This window comes from Peromyscus maniculatus, chromosome 11 (assembly GCF_049852395.1).
Source record: "Peromyscus maniculatus bairdii isolate BWxNUB_F1_BW_parent chromosome 11, HU_Pman_BW_mat_3.1, whole genome shotgun sequence".
NCBI lineage: Eukaryota > Metazoa > Chordata > Mammalia > Rodentia > Cricetidae > Peromyscus > Peromyscus maniculatus.
Window position 1 is genome coordinate 79,174,852 of NC_134862.1, and position 25,473 is coordinate 79,200,324.

Consider the following 25,473-nt stretch of genomic DNA (forward strand, 5'->3'; position numbering starts at 1 on the left):
GAACCCACAGAGCAATCTCGTGTCTTGTTTGGACAACACTGGAAGAAAGGACGTTTCCCTTTCTCTGTTCTCTCCACTTCCCTCTTCAGAGCCACAGCCTGGCCTGGGACTTGATCTCAGGTTGCCAGGGCAGCTAAAGCATAACTTAGCCCTCCATGGATCTGCCTTACTATCATGGCCAGCTGACCAAGAGAGAGTGTGAAACCCTGCTCCTCAAGGGAGGGCTGGATGGCAACTTTCTGATAAGAGACAGCGAGTCCGTGCCAGGAGTCCTGTGCCTCTGTGTCTCGTGAGTAACCTTGTCTTCATGAGTTGAACCCTGATGGCAGCCATATACTCAGGGAGTTGTATCTCATTCTACTTTGCAATGCTAAAGAGCCAGGCATGGCCAGGAGAGGCTAGAAAGATGTGCCTACCCAGCTCTTCTGCCTGCCTTTCCCTTCCAGTGGTGGATGCCACATGAGCAGACCGCGACAGTAGAAATGGGGATGGTGGAGAAGGAAAATGAGATGTCTCTATTTGATGTGGAGAAGGATAGGGTCCCTCTGTAATATTTCAGCCTGAAAGGCTGTTGGGCTGCATTCACTTGCAATATTTAAAGTGCTAATATTTCATACTTTGTCAGGTTGGTAAAGGACTTTATAAGCAGCATTTTTTTGTCTTCTTTTTATGCTTTTTGTGGCCATTCGAGGCAAGCAGACGTTATTATCATTTTCTAGACGAAGAAATAGAGAAACACAGAATCTTTTATCACGTCTGTTATAGACATTGAGGAGGACCTTGTTAAGGGTCCTCTTGACGGGTGTTGTGATTGCTGCAATGGTGACTTCAGCTGGGGAAAGAGAGTGGGCTAAACTCTGAATTCGGTGTGAACAGGTAGGAAATCCTAGCAAGGAGCAGGTTGGGGGTCAGTACATGGAAAAGCGCTAAGAGGAAACGTCAGAGAGAAGGGAAATGCTATCTAAAAGGACGCCAGTATTTTAGCTGAGTAAAGGTCACTGTGATTAGAACACCATCTGAGGGATGGTGCCTGATGGAAGAATCTGATGAGATGCTAGGTGTGTTCAGATATTAGTGGAGCAGGATTCTTTGATAAAGCTGAATTGTGTAGGGAAATGCACAGGTGGGCCTAGGATGTTTAGGAGCTTGACTGAAGTCTGGGCGAACAAAGAACTGTCACTATAGGAAAGGGCTCTTGTGCTTCTTGGAGTTTTGGAGAAAGTTAAGAAGGCAAAAGTGATTGTCATTACTAATTGTTACACAGAGATCTTTGTTTCTTTAAATGGTACCTAGACAAAAGGGTGTGTGTGTGTGTGAGAGAGAGAGCATTAAGTCCATCTTAGCTTTTTAAGCTAAAAGTGATATTCAAGTACATGTTTGTTTTTGGTGTGTCCATCTGTGGTTTCATGTGTCAGAGGCATAGTCCCTATGTATTGATGTTAAGAGATGGAACAAAGGGAGACCATAGGTATTGGAACTATTACCCTCGGAAAGATCTTGGGGGACTCTGAGTTAGTTCTTCCTAAGTGGAAGAAGAAGAAGAAGAAGAAGAAGAAGAAGAAGAAGAAGAAGAAGAAGAAGAAGAAGAAGAAGAAGAAGAAGAAGAAGAAGAAGAAGAAGAAGACTGGCCCTTCTGCTGATGCCTGTTCTGGTTTACTGGCTTTCCATGTGATCACTCCCTCTGCATGATGTCATCTGCCATTATGTGATACAGCCAAGGGGGCCTTCACCAGAACTGGGGTCATACTGAGCAGATGAGTGGCAAGTGCTGGGATTTGGAACTTCAAACTGATAACGTGGAGAATAAGACCACTACCACAATTTGAGCTAAATTTAAAGCAAGCTTGATTTTTTTATTGGGATATACCCAAGAGCTGGCTAGTGACTGCCTCCTAAGTCAGGTTAAAGAGAGCAGCCATTTTTTGAGCCCCTTTTAAGAAGAAAATTCATGAGTAGTTCTACAGAAGAGAGATGATAGGGCAATAAGGAAATAAAACCCCACCAAAACCTAAAACAAAACAAAACTATTGGGGGATTTATTAAGGCAACTCCATTTAGTTAAAAAGGTTTATTTTCGGGGTAACTAACAGCTAGTAAAGGGGTTGGTTACAGGATCCAGGAGAGGTGAAGTGCAGTCCAGCAGGGTTCTCTGGAGAACTCTGCTCAGTCTACCATCCAGCATACAGGATCACAAGGCACCAAGAAAGCCAGCATATCCAGATCTCAGGCCTTAAGGGCTCCCATCTAGGCCCCGCCTCAGGGGTAGGTTATAGGTAGGCCTGGCAGTTACAGGAAGCCTCACTAGGGGTGGTACTTCCAGGTCAAACCTGGAACAGCTACCCACGGCACAAAAATATCATGTGATCAGCATGATGATGGTGACCATGGTCACCATGATTGGGAAAAGTTCAGGGGAGGGTCAAGGAGGGTCGGGGAGGATCAGGGTATCCTTAAAAAGGAGTCAAAGTCGGGCTGGAGAGATGGCTCAGAGGTTAAGAACACTGCTGCTCTTCCAGAGGTCCTGAGTTCAATTCCCAGCACCCACATGGTGGCTCACAACCATCTGTAATGAGATCTGGCACCCTCTTCCGTATACATAATAAATAAATAAATCTTTAAAAAAAAAAAAAAAAAGGAGTCAAAGTCATGGGTTAGGAAATGTCAGGTTCCTGGAAACAGAGAGCAAGTTAGCTCCTACAGCAAGCAAAGACTTATCTTTAACAACGTAGCATGATCACTCTTGCCTTCAAACGGGAGTCCGGCAGGTTCCTCAAAAGTACTAAAATTAGCGTTATACCATTGCACCTCTGGATGGGAGATGGTGAGAGCTACTTATGGTGGGGTACATGGCAATAGACAAAAATACAAGGGACATCCTTGAGACTGGACAGATCTTGGCCAGTATCCCAAGGTACGTGGTCTACATTGAGATTCTCTTTCAACTTGACATTTATTCTCAGCTTCCCTGAGGTGTGTCAACCCAGTTCATATGTCCATTTAAAGCAAAGGTCACTTAGACTTGTTAAAAAAAGACAAGTCAAATGAGAAAGGAATAAATGAATAAACATTTGCTGAGCACCTTCAGATATCAAGCGTCACCCTCCTTGCTACCCAGGTCACGGAAGGACATCTCATGTCCTCACCCATGTTACAGAAGAGCAGATGAGATGTCATGGGTGCTCAGACATAAAGTGTAAGTCAAATGACCCTAGTGACCTCATCATAGACTTGATGAAAGCTTATTATCACCATTATTTAAAGTCTCTCATAGGCCAAGCACTGTGCTAGGTCCTTAGCTGGTGCCTTCAACACAGGCCAGAGCATAGTAGAAGAAATTAAGAAGTGGACCCTGTGGTGCGTGCGATGGCTGTGATGATTAGAGCTTCATGGTGCACTGTGGGAGCCGATAGCAAAGAATGACCGATCCATTAGGAGCAGAAAGTCTCACGCTGATGCTGAGTCTTGGAGGATGAACAGAACAGAACCTTCTTTTACTCATTCAGCTAGCGTATACTGAATTTCTTTAGGTTCTAAGCATGGGCCTAAGCCCTGGAGCACAGTGACAAGTACTGGAGGAAATGTCCCTTTGCAAAGATTCTTGTAGTAACTAATGTCATCCCTATTTTAGGAGGGGAAAAAACAACTGCTCTTGTTTGTTATTAGTTTTTGTTTCTTGAGACAGGGTTTCACAAAGTCCAGGCTGGCTTTGAATTCACCATGTAGCTCAGACTGCTCTCAAAATCACAGAAATTGACCGGTCTCCACCTCTTAAATGTTGTGACTACAAGTATGCACCATCCAACTGTTTATATAATATCCCACGTCTTGACTTTACTAATGTCCCCAGGGCCACTGAAATACACTCAGGGTAGTTACCTCAGGACTATGTTATAAAGTGCCCAAGCAGGGAACCTGAGCCTGGGCTGTGCGCTCATATCCAGAATCTCGACATCCCGCTTGCCAGAGACAAACCCCTTCTTTGCTGCACTATATAGACTTCTGAGCTGTTGCAGGGCCCACCGAGGAAAGTATGAGGAGTTAGAGATAAAGAAGGGAGGCCAGCCGTGGGGGACTCATGCTTGGAACCTAGCAACTTGGATTGCTAACCTGGCCTATAGAGTGAGGCCCTGTCTCAAAATTCCAAAAAGTAAAAGGAAGGAAGGAAGGAAGAAAAGGAGGAAGGGAGGGAGGGAGGACCATTTAGCCAGGTGTGGTAATGTATGCCTGGAATCAATTTTAGCCCTTGAGACGGGGAGGCAAGAAGATCTGAAGTTCAAGGCCAGATTTGGCTACACAATAAGTTGAGGCTAGCCTGAGCTATATAACACCCTGCTTAAAAAAATAAATAAAAGGAGGAAGAAGATGAGGAGGAAAGGAGGAAATAATGAAAAGGGCAGAAAGCCTTAGAGAACCTACTTAGCAGCTTGACCGTACACACAAACAGGAAACCGCATCTGACCGCCCAAACACATGCGAGCTAGAAAACCTCCATGTGTGAAATGGCTGTGTAGTGTGACTTTGTGAAAGTGAGGAAATTGAAACCTTTGCAACCTACAGAGTCCAAATAGGGTAGATATTAGGGGGCGAAAAGGATTCACTCATGGAAAGAATCCATCAAGGAAAGGGTAGACTTTCTGTAGCCATGGAGAGGCTTCAGGTGCTGTCTGTATTGAGGGGAATGGGACAAGGACTTTCTGTCATCAGAGCTGCAACTTCCAGACTTTTGGAAAGAGTTCAGAAAGAAAAGCAATAAGCTGAACAGTCTATATTGTGCATGAGACATTTGCAAACGCCTTTCAGAAAAACCAAAGTGCTGGGTATAGTTGATAGGTAAAGAATTCGTCTAGCATGTACAAGGCTCTGAGTGCAATCATAGCACCAAAATACAATTACTACTACTAAAATAATTCTCACAATAAAATTTAAAGCTAGGCACAGTGATTCTTTCCCATGTTCTCAGTATGTAGGAGGTTGGGGTAGGAAGATTGTCATGAGTTTTGGGCCAGCCTGAGCTCCTCAGTGAGTTTTTGATCAGTCTGGAATATAGTGTAAGATCCTGTCATAAGGGCAAGGAAAAAAAAAAAAGAAAAGAAAGGAGGTGAGGAGAGAGGCAAAAATGAAAGAGAGAAAAGAAAGAACACAAAGAGCCATCAACAAATATAAAAACAAAAGCAGAAATCATTTCCCTCTACATTCAGAAGTCACTTTTCAGCACACACATCAGCAAACTTTGCCATGCACATATTGCAATTGTAACAAATGGCTCTCTATACATGATAATTTTTAGCTGGATTCTCTCTCTCTCTCTCTCTCTCTCTCTCTCTCTCTCTCTCTCTCTCTCTCTCTTCTCTCTCTCTCTCTGTGTTTACATGTTAGTATGGAGATGGTACACACATACATATGCATATGTGTGTATTTGTGGAGGCCAGAGGTCAATGTCAAGCATTTTCCTCAATTGCTCTCCATCTTATTTTTTGAGGCAGGATCTCTCAATCATTGATCCTGGAGCTGACTGATTTGGCCAGACTAGCTTGCCAGCCATCTTCAGTGATCCTCCTGTCTCCTCTTCCTCAATGCTGGGAATATAGGCACACCATGCTATGCTCGGCTTTCACATAGATCTGAACTCACTTCCTCGTACTTGTGGAGAAGCACTTTACTGACAGGACCACCTCCCCAGCCCAACAAAGCCGGCACTATGATCCCCTCACGACTGAGTAGCATTTTGTGATTAGAATTATGATAATTTATATATAGTCAAACATCCAGGTTATTTCTTATTTTTTATTTTGCATTTTATTTATTGGATTAAATATAATTTGGAACAATTGACAGTTCTGTACTTACACATTTGAAAATTTGCCTTTTATAAAAGTCTAGACATTTGAATTTTGTCATGCACATCAACAAATTAATACAGCACCAGCTTGCACTGACACACGTTCTAATCTAAATGATGGGACTCAAAACCTGGCTTATTTATTACCTTGGCTTCTCCAGGGTTTCCCAACATGGCATGGAAAAATGTAGTTCACAATTGTTTGACATCATGGGGTCCTGTAATAGGTTCCATTTCCTTCCACTGACATTTTGAAGCTTGGTTAAAAGAAAACTAAAAGGCTGACTACAAACGTGATTTTCCATGACATTGACTGGGACAAAATACTCATGAACTAACTGTACATGAATCAGTTGAGATCTACACATAGTGCTTCATGCTTCAGCAACAAGTGACCATTCCCAAGGCTAGCCCATGCTGCAGTGAAACAGTTCAAAATAAGTGAAGCCTAGAGGGTCTTTCCAAATGTTTTTTTTTCTCTGATTTTCTTTGTACTAAAGTTTCTTTTCTTCTGTGATATTTATCCTGCTGCTAAACCTATCTAGTATATTCTTCCTTTTGGACTCAGTAGACTTTTACTTAAGGAACTTTCACCTCACTGCTTTTTGTATCACCATTATCTGGACTTTAAATTTCCATCTTTCCTCCAGATTCTTAAACATCTGCAATAAAATTGTGTTATTATCCTTGTCTTCTCCTATTACCTGTCATTCCTGAGTCTATTTTTCTTGATTAACTTTTCACTACTGGTTTACTTCTTCTCATTGTTGATTTTATTTCCTGTATTTATTTGTGCCTGGAAAATTTTGATTAGGTGCCAGACACAGTGAATTTTACCTTTTGGTGTCAACATTTAGTGTTCCCACAAATATTCTTGAACTTTGTACTAAGAGGCACTAAGTTATTTGAAAATGGTCTTATCTTTTGATGGTTTACTAGAACCAAGAATAGCTTTGGTTCCAGAGTGACTTCTGTTCTGTTCTCTACTAGGTAGAGGTGGGCTGTCTTTCTGCATAGCCCACTGATGGATATATAAGTTGTTCTCTGTTCCACAAATTCTAATTTGTCTTAATAAAACCCGGAGTCAAGTATCGGTGTAAATGCTGAAAGATCAGAGTTAAAAGTAAAGGAGCCTGCCACTAAAGAGACTTTTGACCTCTACCGAATCCTCAGACCAAAAAGGGAGGCTGCTCCTGTCTCTCCCACTGCCTCATATTCCTGTCTCCACCTCCCTAGTACTGGGATTAAAGGTGTGTGCCACCATTGCCCGGCCTCTATGGTTAACTAGTGGCTAGCTCTGCCCTCTGATCTGCAGTCAAGCTTTATTTGTCAGAACACAAAATCACCACAGTTCTCCCCTGTTCAATGAGGAAGAGAACTGCTTTCAGACCTTGAACTCTGGGTACCTTGGACTTTGCTTAGTGCCAGTTCCTCTTCGCATTAGGGGAACTGTTAGATGCCCCTACACTGAGTCACTACGGTCCTTGCCAGGCCACAGGAAACATGCCTTCCAGCCAAAACCAATGTAGCAGGGCTGCTTTTCCTTCCTTTCTCTGGGGGATCAGTGTCCTGAAATAGCCAGTGTTTAAAGGCTGCAATTCTGTGGACCCTTTCCCAGTTTTTTTTTTGGGGGGGGGCTTTTGAGGAGAAGGGATCATAAATGTGGTCCCATTATTTCATGTTGGCTGGAAGCAGAAGTTATAATTGGTGTATTTTTAGTACTTACCACAAATACCTGTGTTTATTTAAAAATATTGCTGTGGCCACAAGAAGGAGTCATCTTGTATTGAGCATTCACTATGTGCCAGGGAGCAGGTTCACCATTTAGCACAACTATCTTAATCACAAGTTCAATAATATGACTTAGCAGAGAAAATGGAGAATTGGAGGCAGGGAGGTATGATGTTTTGATTTATAATAAAAAGTTGGATCTCTGTGGGGGTGATGAATGGCTTTTATATGTTAACAAAATGATTCCAAGATAGCCTGTAGCATGAATTGTTAGAAGTTCTTATTAATAAAACAAACCCAGGAGCCAGATATTAAGGTGAATGCTGGAAGATTAGAGAAGTAGAACAAGCTACAGCCACCTCACCTTGCCAATTCCTCAGCTAATCCTGTTTCCTCAGACTGGAAGCCTCTGAGTCCTCATCCAAATGGATCTCAGCTGAACTGCTGCTCAAAAGCCTAAAAGCTTAACCGGGCTCTAGTTCCTATTCCTCGTGCCTTGTATACTTGTGAAGCTGCCTTCACTTCCTGGGATTAAAGGCTCTTGTTACCATGCCTGGCTGTTTCCAGTGTGGCTTTGGACTCACAGAGATCTAGATGGATCTCTGCCTTTGGAATGCTAGGATTAAAGGTGTGTGTGCCACCATTTTCTGGCCTCTATATCTGTCTGGCAGCTGTTCTGTTCTCTGACCCCAGATAAGTTTATTAAGGTGCACAATATATTGGGGGAACCATATCACCACAATAGTCTCAGGATGGGGATAGGTTGCCAGAAAGACCTACGGTGGATAAGCTCTATTCCAACTTCCCAGGACATGAGTACAGAGAAAAATAAAGGTTGAAGTTGCTGGGTGTGGTGGTGCACACCTTTAATCCTGGGACTTGGGGGACAGAGACAGGCAGATCTCTATCAGTTTGAAGCCAGCCTAGTCTACATAGTAAGTTACAGGTCATCCAGAGCTACATAGTAAGACACTGCCTCAAATAAACAAATAACGATTGTAGTAATTATAATACGGTTAAAAGTGTATATGAAGTACAAGGGGGGAAGGGAAGGAAATAGAGTGTGGAAAGTGACTAGTGGTTTGGGGACCTCTCTGAACATCTGAAATCTGACACTCAGATGAAATGGGAAGGAAGTCTACCTGGTGTGTGAGAGAAAAAACTCACAGGTTCTGATCTGAGATCTTGTGGATGTGTTTCGAGCATAATTAGAAGGGTGGTATGTCTGGAGCATAGAAAAGGCCAAAAAGTGAAGTTTGATTTGTGGATTGTGTAGGTCCTTGCCGACTATAAGGCTTCTACTTTTATTAAAAAATAGTAAGAATCAGGGAGGGTTTTAAACAATGTGGTTTGATATCTATCTGTCTGTCTGTCCGTCCATCCATCCATCCATCCATCTACCTGTCATCTATCTATCTATCTATCTATCTATCTATCTATCTATCTATCTATCTATCTATCTATCTATCTATCCATCCATCCATCCATCCATCCATCCATCCATCCATCCATCCATCCATCCATCTATCTATCTATCTATCTATCTATCTATCTATCTATCTATCTATCTATCTATCATCTCTCTATCTGTGCTTACTTATCTACCTACTTACGTTCTGGGTATGTGTACATTCTGGGTATGTGCTCACTGTAACTCAGAATATCAGACTCCTGTGTATGTGTGTATAGGTGTGTGTACTGCTTGTGTCTATGGAATTTGTTTATTTATTTATTTATTTATTTATTTATTTATTTATTTATTTATCCATTTATTTATTTATTCAGGGAGTCTTACACTCTAGCTTAGACTGACATCAAATTCATGGCAATACTCCTGCCTTGGCCTTCCAAGTACCAGAATTCTAGGTGTACCAGCACCCCGAGCTCAGGTTGTACTGTAGGGTTGTACTGTAGACAGAACTCGGGGCCTCAGGCAAGCATTCTACCCATGGAGCTGGGTTTCCTTTGTTGATCTTACCAATATTTGCACTTCCTTGTTCTGGTTTTTACCTCTCCTTGCTTGGGGTTTGTCACCCACACTCTTTCTGGCCCTTCCCATCTCTCCTCTTCTCTAGCTTTCTTCCTTCTCCCAGCTCTGAGTTTCCACCTCTATATCTGATTGATAATTGTAAAATATTATTTAGGATGCTATGTGTGGAATAGACTGAAATGAGTTCCGTATTAACACAGCAAGGCCAGGGGAGACCCCTGAAAGAGTCTAAGTCATCAGAAGTTAGGAAAGTAATAATGGAAGTAATGTGATGTGGTTCAATTAACAAATGGCATTAAGGTACCCAGCCAACATCATATATTATAGGACATGAAGATGACTATGGTCCATCTGGACTTTATTATGAGAAAGAAATCTGGCATAATAGTTGAGGCAAAATCATGGCTATTTTCTGAAATTTATATCAGATGAAAGCAAACTAGTATTGACTACATTACTGTAGAGAATTTTTTATTATTTTATTTTTATTTTTTCCAGAGCTGAGGACCGGACCCAGGGCCTTGCCCTTGCTAGGCAAGTGCTCTGAGCTAAATCCCCAACACACAAAGAATTTTTTAAATGGACGCATATACACATACATATATAAAGGAAGCATTTTTGCTTGGTCATCTGTGAGTATTTAATCTAAAAAAGAAAATGCAAGTGTGAAACTGTAACTATAAGTACAGTAATTTTTAATAAAATTGAAATAATTCATCTACACTCCAAGATATATTTGGATTTTATGCTAGTCAAAGACCCAAGTAAAATGAGGATGTGGGAATCAACACTATACATAGTTTATTCCTTTAGGGGGCTTAGTACAGACAGACATTTCTTCCAGAGATGGGACATTGGGTTTGTGTTATGGCCTTGGCAAGTGAAAGTAGTGCTTCTGATGAGTCTCAGCCAAAGGTAGACATGTATACAAACAATATACACAAAAATAGAAGAAGGGTATTCAGTCAAACAAACAAACAAATAAAATAAATGAAAGCATACCTTTGCTGTCCAAATACTGAATGTCAAAAGGTTGGTGAGAAAAATTATGATTACTCAGGGTTTAGTTCTTTTCATATGTTTAATTGTCTTGTTTTTGAGTTTATATAAAGATTGGAACAGTAAGGAAATGCCTGGAATCTAGAAGGCTCCCATCAAGATCACTAGAGGGTTATGCAACAAAACCTGTAACTTGTCCCTTCCTCCCTCCCTCCCTCCCTCCCTCCCTCCCTCCCTCCCTCCCTCCCTCCCTCCCTCCCTCTCTTTCTCTCTCTCTCTTTCTTTCTTTCTTTCTTTCTTTCTTTCTTTCTTTCTTTCTTTCTTTCTTTCTTTCTTTCTTCTGTAACTTGCTTTCAATACAAAAATATTAATCCCTGTAAAATTCAATATATTCATTGTTGAATTATATTTTGTTTGTATTCTAACAAATGAAGCTTGCCTGGAGATCAGAGGGCAGAGCTAGCTGCTACTTAAACATAGAGGCCAGGCAGTGGTGGCACACATCTTTAATCCCAGCGCTTGGGAGGCTCAAGCCTTTGATCCCAGCACTAGGGAGGTGGAGACAGGAATATAAGGCAGGTGGAGACAGGGTCTTGCCAGCCCATTCAGTCTGAGGATTCATAGAGACAGGGTCGCCCCATTCAGTCTGAGATTTCATAGAGGTTAGAAGTTTCTGGTAGCTGGCTGTTCTGCCTCTCTGAACTTTCAAGTTACTACCCCGATATCTGACTACAGGTTTTTATTGTTAAGATTAATTAGATTCATGCCTCAGTTCATGGAAGGTCTTCCCAAAGTTGAAGAAGATATGGTAGGATTATTAAAGATGAATAAGCAAGAAAGTTTTGGGGGGATCCTGCATTACCATTTCACAGACAGGTAAAAGACCTTTTCACTGGCTGACAGTCTACTCAATAGCTGAAAATCTACACAAAGGCAAATTCTCAGTGGACATTGAAGCCACTGATGCACCCCTCCTCTTCCTCCCTCTTCTCAGCACTCCTGCCTTCCTTGACCTTCCCTCCCTCCATCCCTTCTTCTGTCCTCCTTAGTGTTCGTCTTAAAATTTGCATTTGAATAAAGCCATTTTCTTTCATTTTTTCATAATTAAAAGGGACATATTAGGTTTATGGAGTTTTAATCATTTTGAAGGATGTTCTCTCTCTCTCTCTCTCTCTCTCTCTCTCTCTCTCTGTGTGTGTGTGTGTGTTTTGAGGGGGTGGGATGTGTAGACATTTATGAAGCACATGGAAGCCTGAGGTTGGTGTAGGGAATCCTCAGGAATTGCTCTTTCACCTTATTCTCAGAGGTGGATTCTCTCAGTCCAACCCAGAGCTGACAGATAAAGCTAGTTTTAATGAAGGGACTGCTGCACTGTTGGGTGCAGATCACACCCGGACCCCTGTTTCCAACACCAAGAGATCTTTGATTAAGCAAGAGAGATAGATAGACAAGGTGGCGGAATCTGAATCAGGCAAAAACAGAAACAAGTAGCTCAGCAGGAGAAAAAAGGGGAATCCCATGCCAGGGCAAGCTGGTAAGTTCTGATTGACTATGTTGGTCACTGTGTAGCCAAATAAGGAATGTTGGTGTCTAGACCTTGGTGGTCAGTCTCAGGAATGGGGAAGTGGCCAAATAAGGGAATCCAGGGGCTTAGCACAAGAAAGCAGATGGGAAGGGCAGTCTGCCAGCACCATGTTTGGGCTTGTTAGAGCCCTTCACTTACCAGCCACCTGGCTCTGGGGATCTCCTGGGTGTACCTTCTAAGGCTGAAAAGACAGGAAGTCAGCCACAGCCACTCGGCATTTTATGGGTTTCTGGGGATCCGAACTCCAGTCCTCACACTTGCGTGGCCAGTGCTGTAACCACGGAGCCATCTTCCTAAACCCCTATTTTGTACTTATTGTGATAATTTAATCACAGGAGAAATAATCATGTAATTTATTACTGTATGCTTTCACTTGGCTTTATATTCATGAATTTTTAATATTTTATTTTACCTTAAAGATGCACTTTTTTTTTTAGTGTTTGAGTTTTGGCCTGCACGTGTAGATGTGCACCAGGAATGTGCCTGGTGCCCACAGAAAACAGAAAAGATCAGATTCCCCGAACCTGAACAACATGTGATTGTGAGTTATATTGTGTGCTGGGAACTGAACCTGGGTCCTCTGTAAGAGCATCAACTGCTCTTAAATGTCGGGCCATCTCTCTCTTTTAAGCCCTCTTTTAAGTTTTTTTTTTGTTTTTCAAGACAGGGTTTCTCTGTGTAGCCCTGGCTGTCCTGGAACTCACTCTGTAGACCAGGCTGGCCTCAAACTCACAGAGATCCGCCTGCCTCTGCCTCCCGAGTGCTGGGATTAAAGGCGTGCGCCACCACTGCCCGGCTCCCATTAAGTATTTTAAATGAACTAAATGTGTAGGATCACCAATCTTTGCTTTTTTTTTTTTTGCTTTGTTTTGTTTTGGTTTTGATTTTTCAAGACAGGGTTTCTCTAAATCTTTACTTCTTAATAAATGATAAAATGTTGGCATTATCTGCTTTGTTTCAATATTGCTATCTCATAGAATACACATTTTCTAATTTTACTGAATTTTATCAGATTGTTCTCCAAGATATTATACCCAGCAGTAATTGGTAAATTCTTCCAGCTCTGCCAGTCTGTGCCAGACGAGACCTCTCTGTTGCTTACTATGCATTGCTCTAGGCGGTAACGAAATGAACCATCTTTCCTGTGTTTACTGACAGACACTTCTTTTGTCTTAGTATCCTCATTATACATTGGTGCTGTGATTGACTTCTCCCAGTCTCTGGACATTTTCACTTTGTTAACAGTGTATTTTGATAAACAGAAGCTTTAATTAAACAAACAAACAAACAAACAAACAAACACATTACTCTGTTTTGTAGCTTGAAATTTTTACAATTGAAAAAAAAGTTTTTTTTTTCTATTTTACTTTGAGGTTATCAAGATGTTCATTTGTAGTTATTTCTCCAAAGTTTATTTATTTTTTTCCAAAATGGAGTTAATATGGAGCAGAGATCCAAGTTTATGTGTTTCCACATGGAAATGATGCTACTTGTGGTCTCTTCCCTCACTAATCTGCTCTGCTATGGCAGAGCTGTCTATCAAGACACACACACACACACACACACACACACACACACACACACACACACACGCACACACGCACGCACGTGCGCTCGCACAGGGGTACACCTGAGCTAGTCTGTGCTGTTAATACCTTTCTTTTGGAACCAGCTCATTGGCTTTGTAAGAAGCCTTAGAGCTGTGGAGACAGGACCTTCCTCCAGACACATACACTCCAAACTTTCACTTCTCTAAAACTGGCCTGGCTATTCTAAGCTTAGACTCTGTGTGTGCAGAGGAATGACATGATCTGACTCACAGTTTATAAAAGGACCACACAGGCTCTTGAGTAGTGATGTCAGAGAATGACTGGAGCTGTGTCCTTGAAAAGGGAAAATAGGAACTTGCTTTGGAGAGCCAAATACACAGCTTTGTCTATAGTGATGATGACAGAGTACTTGAGTTGCAGGCTTTGATGTGTGCAAGCATGGCAGTGATACAAACCTGGCAGCAATGAGTGTGGAAGTGATAGATGTGGCAGTGATGAGTGTGGCAGCAATAGGTGTGGCACTATATGGGAAGGGACACTGGTGAGCTCGTGTTAGAAGGCTAGGGTTCTCCCCTGAGTGCTTCCATCTTCTCCCGTTTCTCACTGTGATTACTTCACTGAGATGATGGGAACAATCAAGAGAGAGCAGGACTCTCTCTCTACTCTAAGGAAAGCAGAATGTTGTTCCACAGGGAAACAAAAATCATGGTACATTGTCTAGGTAGACTGTAAACAGTATTTATAATGTCATGGTAATGCTAACACTTAATATTAATTTACCTAAAAATTATGTGATTGCCGAGAAGAGAGGGCAGAGACAAGAAGAAGAGGCAGAAGTACACAAAAGATAAGCCCTCATTTACAAAACAAAATATACTAAATAATGTCTAAAAAGGAGAAGGAAGTTAACAGAAGTCTGTGTACGCGATTTTGAAACAAGGCAAGCACAAAGAGAAACTAAGCATGTTTCACTGGCCGAGGAGCAGTGCCCAGCGATGGGATGGAAAACTAGACAGGGATGTTTGCAACATTTGGTAATGAATTTTACACTTGACCTTTTAAACTGCATGCATATATTACTCTGACAAAAATAAAATGCAATTGGAAAGTAAAACCTATAAAGTCTCTCACCTCAAAAAAAAGTCTTTCTCCCTCCACTCAACAGTTGAGAGCACTGGCCACCGTAGGCACCAGTCAGGCATGTGGTGCACAAACGTACACACAAGCGAAACACACATACACATAATTTTTTTTAAAAAGGGAGAGAATGGGTTTAAGAAGAAAGGACAAGAAAGAAAATTGTGCCTGAGGAACACAGGAAAATAATTGATTCCCTGGAACCATTAAGAATTTGAGTGAGTCGGGCAGGAGGCAGAGGCAGGTGGATCTCGGAGTTCTAGGCCAGCCTGGTCTACAGAGCAAGTTCTAGGACAGAGAGACCCTGTCTTGAAAAAAACAAATAAGCAAACAAAAAAGAGTTTGAGTGAAGCTTGTAGATGAATTTCTAAACGATCTTATTAAATAAGAAACACGGAGCCAAATATAGAGGTGAAAGCCTTAGAGATCAGGGAAATAGTGATACCACCAACCTTACCTCTCCAGCTCTGCAGCTACCAAAAAGGGGCTACTTCCTGTCTAACCTACGCCTTTATTGCCTTGCTGTTCTGCCCTCTCATTAGCTCTTAGCCCAGCTACCTCACTTCCTTGTCATTGCCTATCTGTACAGACCTCCAGATCTCTATGGTTAGTACTGGAATTAAAGGCATGTGTCACCAGTTTGGCTGTTCCCTAGTGTGTCCTTGAACACACAGAGATCCTGCCTGCCAAGTGATCAGATTAAGGGTGTGTGCTACCACTGCCTGACTTTTGTGTTAATGGCTTGCTGTTACCTCTGATCTCCAGGCAAACTTTATTTATTAACATACAAATAAAATACCATCACATTTCAGCACAAATAAACTATCACCACAGAAGCTGGTCATGATGGCACATGACTTTAATCTCAGAATTTGTGGAGCAGAGATGGGGGGATCTCTGTTGAGTTCTGGGCCAGCTTGGTCTACACCACTATTAACCTCAAATATTTTACATTGGTATATTGATACAAATTTAAAGTTATTTTTGTTATACTATATATATGTTTCTATTCTTGTTTAAGGTATTGTGCTTATGCAGCTTATTTTAAAATGCAATGTATAGTTAAGAAATGCAGATTATTTGTCATCTATAATCAAACTTGTAGTCATGTTAGGTATGTTTTCAAGATCATACAAATATATATTTTAGATAGATAGGTGATTGTCAAACATGTCAAAGGCCTACAAAATATGGCATTTAAGATGTTTAATAACCTAAGGCTTTTCATGACAGTGAGACAAATCTGCCCAATGTTTTGCCTTGATTGCTGACAGTATGCTATGCAAATTGGACAAGCAGGACACACAGGAAAAAGACTGCTGAACTTTGCCAAAATAAGGCAGGATAGTCCTTCAAAATTCCTGCTTCATAGAAAAGTCTGCCAGACATTCTGCAGGACACACAGGAAAGTGACTGCTGAACTTTGCCAAGACTAGGTGGGACAGTCCTTTAAAATTCCTGCTTCATAGAAGAGTCTGCCAGATAGTCTAGGCCTATAGACTGAAGATGAATGCCCCAACATTATAGAAGAACCTTGAGCGACTGTCCAGGCAGCCAGATGACTGTCATTTCTATAGTTTTGGAAGTGACTTACACTGCCCTTCCTATTTATTCAGGTAGTATTATATCCTTCTAAAGTCTTTGATGAAGTTGAAGACTAGATAGTTATAGTTACAGTTTTCCATAATTCTGATAGAAGGTACATTAGCTACAAATTTGGATTCACCAAGATAGGATAAATAATGGAGTATTTTTTCTGGATTTGCCAAATACAAATGGACTGGATATTGTAAATGTAATTCTTACTTGATAATTGTTCTTTTTGTATATAGTGTTACTATGTTGAAGTTACCTTTCCTTTTTATTTAGACAAAAGGGGGGGAATGTAAAATATTTTAACTAGGTAAAGATGTGTTACATTTGTTTATGCTGTGGAATATCATTTTAATTGTGTAAAGGTGTGTTACATTTGTTTATGCTGCATTTGTTTAATGAATGATGTAAGGGTTGTTACATTTGTTTGTGCTGTATTTGTTTAATTATGTAAAGATGTGTTGCATTTTTTCACCTTGCCTGCCTAAGGCACCTGATTGGTCTAATAAAAAGCTGAACAGCCAATAACTAGGCAGAAGAGGGATGGGGGGGGGGCGGCTGGCAGGCTCAAGGAGAAGAGAGAGGAGAAGAGAATGAGGGAGAAAGAGAGGGAGATGCCCAGGGCCAGAAGCCAGACAGCTTCCAGTCAGCCAGACAACAGAAACAGTGAAAGTAAGATCTACAGAAGGAAACAAAGGTTAGAAAGCCCTGAGACAAAAACATAGTTGAAGAGAAACAGGTTAAGTTACGAGAGCCAGTGGGACAAGCACAAGATAAGGCCAAGCTTTCATAACTAATAAGAAGTCTCTGTGTCATGATTTGGAAGCTGGTTGGTGGCCCAAAAGAAAAAGCCTGGTACAAGACAGAAACAGCGTATTGATTAAAATCTCAAGATCTGAACTGTAATTTCTACCGACACATATTATTTTCATACTACATAAACCAAAGAAATCATAAAATTGAAGTTTGTAAATCAAACCATTGAATTAGGCTATACTTCCTTAACATTCACATAAATCATACATACATGCATACATACGTATATCACCTGAGTATTAGAGGAAATGATGATAATGATGGGTAAGTAATCTAAGCAGAATAAATGTATTAGTTCGTTTTCTACTGCAGTGACAAATACCATGACCAAAAGCAACTTAGGGAGAAAATAGTTTATTTGACTTACATATCCAGATCTCACTCCATCATTGAGGGAATTCAGGGCGTGAACCCAAGCAGGAGCAGAGGCAGGAACCATGGAAGGAAGGTGCTTCCTGACTTGCTCCTTAGGCTCACATTCAGCTACCTTTTTTTTTTTTTAACTACAACATCTGATATATTCATGCATAGTGAATTCTCATGGGATATGGAAAAACAATGGTTATTAGAGATGAATGTGTACGCATGTGTGTGTGCGTGCATGCGTAATAATGATGCATGCATGACTCTAAAATAGCGTACCTTCCCCCCTCTAGGGAATCATAGTGAAATGACCTTCTCCTACAGTGGTAAATACTAGAAGAAGTTACTTTGTAATGCTAGTTTAAATATTGAGTCAAAATCTTTCCTGTAATAAAAGAATACACCCTTGGAACTTTAAAGAATTTTTATAAAATATATATCAGCATAAGTCAGAGAAATAAAAATGTTATGGAGTTCAAGACTCCTGGGAAAAGACCACAGGCTTGATCTGGATTATCATTAGTTCCATTCATTCAAACGGCTAGCAGGATAACAATTTCTGAGCCAAGCTTGAGACTGCCATGGGAAGGGAGTAAGGGGAGGGTTTTAAAGGTGAAACCGCAGGAAGACCTTGAGTTCTGTACAAGCAGGTTATAGAAGCCAAAAAAATCAGTTAGTCACATCAGAACAAGATGGTCACCGAGGCTATACGTTTTGAGGTGGGGTCACTGTGTCAGGGTTACTGGGAACTTACCTTCCAGGGACTTGCCATAGAGAGACAACTGGTCAGCACCAAGATGGATGACCACCCTAAGTGAGTTTCTTTTGTCGTCACAAAAGGAATAATAATGTTTCTCCGTTGTGTTTTTAAACCACCTTCAGCTGTCTTTTTTATACTCAATAGGACCTTTGCCCAGGGATGGCACAGCTCGTAGTGGGTCTGCCCTCCTACATCGATCACGAATCAAGAAAAGGCCCCACAGACTTTCATACAGGCCAGTCTGATGAAAGCATTCTCTCAACTGAGGTTTCCTCTTTTCAGATGACCCTAGTTTGTGTTCAGGTGACAAAAAATTAACCAGAACAATCAAGTTGAAAGCATGTAGGTGAAAACAATGAAGAGGAGAAATTGATGGATTGGAAAGTCCATGGAATTGTGGACTCAGTGAGGTAGAGAAAGAGATGAGATATGATAGAAGAACAGGTTGTGTGGAATTCTGGTTCTGAAATAGTTGTACTTCCTCACAAAGATCAAGTTGCAAGCAAGGACCCTCAATTCTTTCCCCTCATCCTCTGGGCTAGAGTTCACACTCCATCATCTCCAAGAGGTTCTGTGTTTCAAAACTCCCCTTTCTTTCAAATTGAGATGAGAGAGCCTGGTAATGGTCAGTTTTTCTTGGGATCTAAGACTGAAAAACACATGGGGTCTAAACTATAAAGACAGCCACTATGGAGACTTGTATATAAGAACATTATGATTCACAGAGTCATTTTCCCATAGGTTTAAAAAGTTTGTCTACACCTACCGAATCTTCAGAGAGAAACATGGATATTACAAGATACAGGTAAGAGGACATAAGGACTGCCACACAACCAGTGTGGGAATTAGGGAAAAGCTGGGGTCATCTCCTGAAACTTTGAGGTGGCCACACGGAGGATTTAAAAAACAGGAGTGCCATCTCAAGTTTGATAAGCAGTGAGCTTGACTTTTCTCTGAGAGAAAGAGGCCAGTACTAGAGTTGAGCTCCACATTTCAGTAACCCTGGCTGTTCCTCCAGACTGTGGAGGCAGCCACGCCCGCTCCTGTGAAGGTCAAACACATGGACCTGGACTCCACTGACAACTGTTGTAATACTAACATCTGAAGCATGGGAGTGGGGAGGGCGGGTGGGCGGAAGCTCCAGTGGTCCAAAGCCAAGCATGTCCACAGCTGCCGGAAAACGGAACAGGCGCCATTTAAATAGCTGGAAGTTTCAGGGACTCCTTTAGTGTTTCTGGTTTCCTGTGCACTCAACAGAGAAATCTCTTTGCTTCTTTTGAATTTAGTTATACTCTTTAAGAAGTAAGTATAACAAATGTAATGGAATTCTTAATTACCAACATAAGATCTTAAAATACATTCTGAAAAACATCTTCAATATGCTCATGTAACTGTGAATATCCAAAAGAGATTAGAACCTACAACGATCCCTAAAATACTAAAGCATCTATTTTTTTCTTTTGCTGTGGAGGACATCCTTGAGGCAATTGGTAAAATTTGAATTTGTTTCAAAATTCAAACAAGAAAAAAAAATTCAAACAAGATTAGTAACTAGTACTTCATGAAAGTTAATTTTCTCATTTTAGTCATTATAACATGATTGTGCAATGTCTTTGCCTTTTGGGCTACGAAGTACTTAGAATTAAAGAAATATCATGCCTTCAACTTAACTCCTCAAATGTTTTTGAATATTTCTTTGAGGCTATAATATAATTGTATCATGGTCCCTGCCCTTTCCTCCCTTCAGGCCCTCTTACACACACACACACACACACACACACACACACACACACACACACACACCCCTCTAAATACATAAATATAACCTACTCAGACTGCATAATGTCACTTGTACCCATAAACTTTCACTAACATGGCTGCCTAAACACGACTTGAACATGGCTGACACCAACAGACATGCGAATGTGGACAGAGGAAAGCTCATGGGGCCTCAACCCAACTTAAAGAAATACAGGCAGCTAAAGGATGCTGAGAGTGGGAGAAATGGTCCTCTGCGGGAAAATCACACCGAACTGGCTATTGAATTTCAGCCCTGAAAACAATTTTTAAAAAAGGATAAACATATGCAAACTGGTTATGGTGGCTCATGCCCATAATCCTAGCCCTTAGGAGGTAGAAGCAGGAGGTTCAGAAGTTCAAGGTCATCCTCACCTATGTAGTGCACTTGAGGCCAGCTTGGGCTACTTGAAACCTTGTTTCAAAAATAGAACAAAATACATATCTATATGTATTTATAGATGTGTATGTATATATGTATGTACATATAAATATGTATATGTATATATAAATATATAAGCTTACACATTTTAGAGAGAATAAGAAAGCAAACAAATAAAATATCACTATATAGAACATACATGGAGAATTTATGGGAATTTTACTTTTACTATTTTTCCAATTTGTCTGTGTCTGTCTGAAATTACCTCGAAATAAAATGCCTTCTATAAAGCAGACTCTTTCGAAATCCATTTTTTCCTTTTTTCTTGTATGCATTGGGGAATTCTGGATAGTCCCCCCAGAACCTGTTTTATCCCTTTTGTTCATTTTTATGAACAAAACGGGGAGCACTCTATATGGCACATAACTCAGATCCAGAGAAGCATTTGGCTGAGAGGCTTTGCATTTGCAGACCTGCAGCAGGTGATGCTTCAAGCTGAAGCGACCCCGTTAAAGAAACGCACGCGGAAGCACTCACATCTCTACCCTGGAGGTTAAGCGTGCAGTTCAACAAACCACCTTCCAGCCATATCTGTTGGCCGATGCTAGGGCTGTAGGAACCACCATGGTGATGACCAAGAAAACCACATTCAAAAGAGCAGGGGAAGAAAACTCTTTGTTTTCAAATTCCTTCTGTCAAGTTATATCAGAAAAGAGGACTTTTCTTTTCTTTCTAGTTGCTAACTGGAAAACAAGTCCCCAATTTCACTAAGTCACGCTGACATCCTTCTCTCAGTATAAAATGGGACTTGTTTCTCTTATCTGCGCCCGGTGGAGAGTCCACACGCATCTTACAGGTCAATTATTTTGCATTTCCTCTCATGAGTTCCCTAACTTAGCGAAGGCCGGCAGCCCGACAGCCCGACAGGGAACCCCAGCGGAGCTACCGTAAGAACCACCCCAGAGAAATTGCCACGGTTGGGGCTCACTTAATACAGTGACTGAGGATCTTTAAAGTAGAAGTTCACTTTAAAAAGCGTAGCTGGGGCACAAGGTTCCTCTCCAGAATGAGGAACCTCTGTGACAGGCAGTGGGTGAGAACCCTGGGCCTGTGTGGCTAGCCTCATACTTTCCGCTCTTCGACTCTCAGAAGCAGCCCTAAAAACCACTGTTGCAAGAAGTGTCGCGTTTTGCCCACAGTTGCGCAATGAAGAGTGACCGTTTTTAATGTCTTTGCAGACGGCGGAAGGTGTTCCAAGGCAGATCTTTCCAAACCTAGAAGAATTAGTCTCCAAATATGAGAAGCCGGGCCAAGGACTGGTGGTTCACCTTTCAAAGCCAATAATGAGAAACAGCTTCTGCCAGAGAGGGAGAAGAGTGAAGTCAGAGCCGAATGTTTACGGTAAGAGCCCCGACAAAGGGTCAGAAGGGACCCTGAATCCGACATCCACCCCGGGGTCTACTCTGCAGAGTGGCCATGGAGGACTTGTTCTAGGACATTACTCTAAAGAGCTTCATCCCGATAGGTGCAGTTTCTACCGTACTGAGACACAGCATCTTCTAGCCCCTGCGTGTGGCCAAGACATAGAGCTGCCTGTTCTAGGACAGCTAGGAAGGAGAGGAAAAGTCCTGAGTGAAAAGCTGACTTGGAGTTCATTCTGTGACCACGTGCAGTCCACTCACGGGAATAAATGCACATATGAACAGGTTTTCACTGGAAAAAACCAATCATACCAAATCACCCACCAAGGCTTATCCTGTTACCCTTTGTTCCATCTTTGGCAAACATTCATTTATGAAATGATCAGGGACAAATTATTTCATATATATCCCTAAAGGTATGAAGCCATTGAGATGCATGGGTGTCAGTATGTGTGAGGAAAGTCTATTCACAGAACTCTCAGATCTCGTTACAAGCTTACCCTCACCTTCATCATCTGCCCATTGCAGAGTACTTTGAAAGAACCTAGTATCTGCCCATTGTGGTGAATTTTGAGTTAAACACAGACGCACACAGACACTCAGAGACGTTTATGGTCCCACCCAGCTTCTCATGATGAAATATGTGGTTTTATTCTGTGTGAGAGGGATTGCAGCTGTCTGTGGGTGGCCATGGTGATGACAGCAGATCGGCTAACTAGGGGAAATGATGAGAGGGTACGAGTTCTCAGGGAGCCCAGAAGCATCCGTATCCATGCTATTCTGTCCGAGCAAAGTCGCCCTTTAAGCTGCCATGGTAAGCTTCCCATTTCTCTACAAAGATGAGGAGTGGGATTTTAATGATTAAGATAAAACCTGCCCCCTGCTGTTGTTTATACCCATTATCACCATTCAGGGGATTGTGTGGCCATTACAAACTGATCATTTTCTGTAGGTCCAGCCATAGGTGTAGATCCACTGCTCTTTTCCACCAAAATTTATGGAATTAGGAAATATAAAAATGCTCAAGAAATAGCGCAGTTGGTAAAGTGTTTGCCTTGCTTGTGGGAGGCCCTGAGTTAGATCCCTAGAAAGGATGGTTTTGAAAATCTGGACATGGTGGCACGTGCTTGTAATTCCAATGCTGAAGAGGCAGAGACAGGTAGATCCACGGGGCTCCCTGACCATCGAATCTGGTGAGCCCCAAGCCAGAGGTAGACCCTAATAAGTAGATAGAACCTGAAGAACAACACATAAGGCTAACCTCTGGCCACACACGCACAGGCACCCATGTGCACACGCACCTGCATACATGCATACAAGCGTGCAAAAACACTTACACACAACGCGTTAAGGGGAAGAAAGCACCAATGTGTCCAAGTCAGATGCTTGTGCAAACCAAGATGAGTTGCTGGGGGTGGCTGGGGGTGGTAATAGTGTTGTCTAAGCTGTAATAAAATGCCACCAAATCCCTAGAAGAGGAAGGGCTTGGGAGAGGTCTTTCCCAAGAACTGGACATGGGTCTGACCACCCCAATTTTCCAAGCGTGGTCAGACCCGGTAGAGTGTGCTCCAGGTACTTAGCTACCAAAGGGAAAAATGCCTTCCCAATGCCCGAGTTCTTCCTTCCCTTCCTCTTGCCTCCTTAGAACAAGAGCTACTCTGAGGAAGGCATGAGATTGCCACTGGTGAAGGCAGACATTGAATACTAGAGACTAGGGCTCTACTTATCAAAAACAAACAAACAAAAAAAAAACAATTTAGCCAAGAAAGTTCCTATGTCACTGCAGCCTTGGAAGAAGTCTCTTTGATGTGGCATTGGCACTGCTTTGTGCCTGGTGTTCCCTTGAGTCGGGCTGGCTGGTGGGACGTCTGGGTGCGGCATCTCATGGCTGTCCTTTGCTTTCCCCCAGAGAACACTGACAAGGACTATGTGGATATCTTGCCTTGAGGACAAGGACATGGGACAAAAACAAGCTAGACGAGAGATGGCTGGGCTCTCAGTGTCCATCTAAATCGCCAATTTCTAGCAGGTCTCTGAGACCCTCCTGATCTGGGTAGTGGGATCTTCTCTACTGCAACCTTGGAGAAGTCACTTTCTGCATGCCTGCCTTCTGGCACACTCACAAGAAGCTATAAAGCCACCACTCACCTGTCACTCTCCTGTCTTGGAATTGGATGGCCAGAATCCAGTCTTCTGACTGGTCAGAGGCACCGCCACTGGACCCCGGTTGATGGCATCTAAGGACAATGGGAAGGACAGCTTCATAGAGAGGAGAGAATACTCAGCAGTCTGTGACTTTGGACAACACACCCTCTCTAGTGTGGTTGAGTGGTTGATACACACTAACCTGGACCCTCTCTTGAGCCTGGTTGTCCCAGGTGGAGCTGGGGTCTGAGCAGAGAAATCAAGGTCTAAGGATACTGAAGAAGCAAACATGTCCTCCACCTGTGCAGGTCTTGGTCCTGATGAGGGCTGTGACCCATCCATGTTTCCTTTCCTTTCAGTTTGGGCTAGTCCCATCTCTTCTTTCTAAGGCTGGCTTTCTGCCAGACATTCCTATGGCCACAGTTTTTCCTAATTCTACATATGCAGCAACCACTTTACCAGCTCTGCCTTCTGATAAACGTGATAAAAATATTTATTTTATTATTTTTTTGGTTAGCATACAGAGAAATGGGTTTCATTTCAACCTTTTTGTACCCTATAAATCATTATACTCTGGGATTTTTGTTTGTTGTTGTTTCTCGCTCCTTTTTTTTTTCTGAGACAGAATCTCAGTCTATCCTCAAGCCAGCCTCAAACTCAAACCTCCTCAGTGCTGGGATTACAGGCACAAGTGATCATATGTGGGCAATACTTTCTTCTTTCTTAACCTTCCTTTGTACTGTTCCATCCTTCCCTCCTTGCTGGAGCCCTCCTGTCCCCAAAGAGAACCCCTTCTGCCCATATTCCATTGCCTTCTCTGTTCTTCCTCCCGCCTCATCGTCCAATTTCTGAACTTCCGTGCCCTCCATATATATTTATATTTAAATCTTGATTTTACATATGAGAAAAATGTGGTTGGTCCCCTTCTGAATCTGATAAATTTCACTTAACATAATGACCTTCAGGACTGTGCATTTTTTGTGTGTAAATGCTCTAGGTTCATTGTTCTAATTCCATTGTGCATGTGTACCAACGTGCGGCTATTTTAAAGATGTTCTCGCATGGGTGTTTCTATTCCTGCCTACGTTCTAAGTGCCATCAGAGCATAGATGTGCCCCCCCTTGTGGAAACATGATGCACAGAGCTATGCCCTCCCTGCACATAGGAATTATGGACTGAAAGCATTTTTTTTTTTTCCTGAAGGATTGGATGAGTTGACTTTAAGGCCTCTTGAATTTTTCTGCTGGTTCAAAAATGTTAAACCAAGCTGGACATGTAGCTCAGCAGTAGAACACCTGCTTAGTATGTGCAAGGCCTTGGTTCAATCACCAGCATATAATAAATAAATAAATAAATAAATAAATA

The 25,473-nt window shown here is 41.9% G+C and overlaps 1 protein-coding gene across 1 annotated transcript; it reads left to right on the forward strand.

Moving 5' to 3' along the window:
- On the forward strand, positions 1 to 25,473 carry Sh2d1b (SH2 domain containing 1B). Its single transcript, XM_006994432.4, has 4 exons — positions 1 to 289; positions 19,105 to 19,168; positions 21,781 to 21,943; positions 23,873 to 25,473. The coding sequence occupies exons 1-4, from the start codon at positions 156 to 158 to the stop codon at positions 23,908 to 23,910; spliced, it is 399 nt and encodes a 132-aa protein (XP_006994494.1). The 5' UTR covers positions 1 to 155; the 3' UTR covers positions 23,911 to 25,473.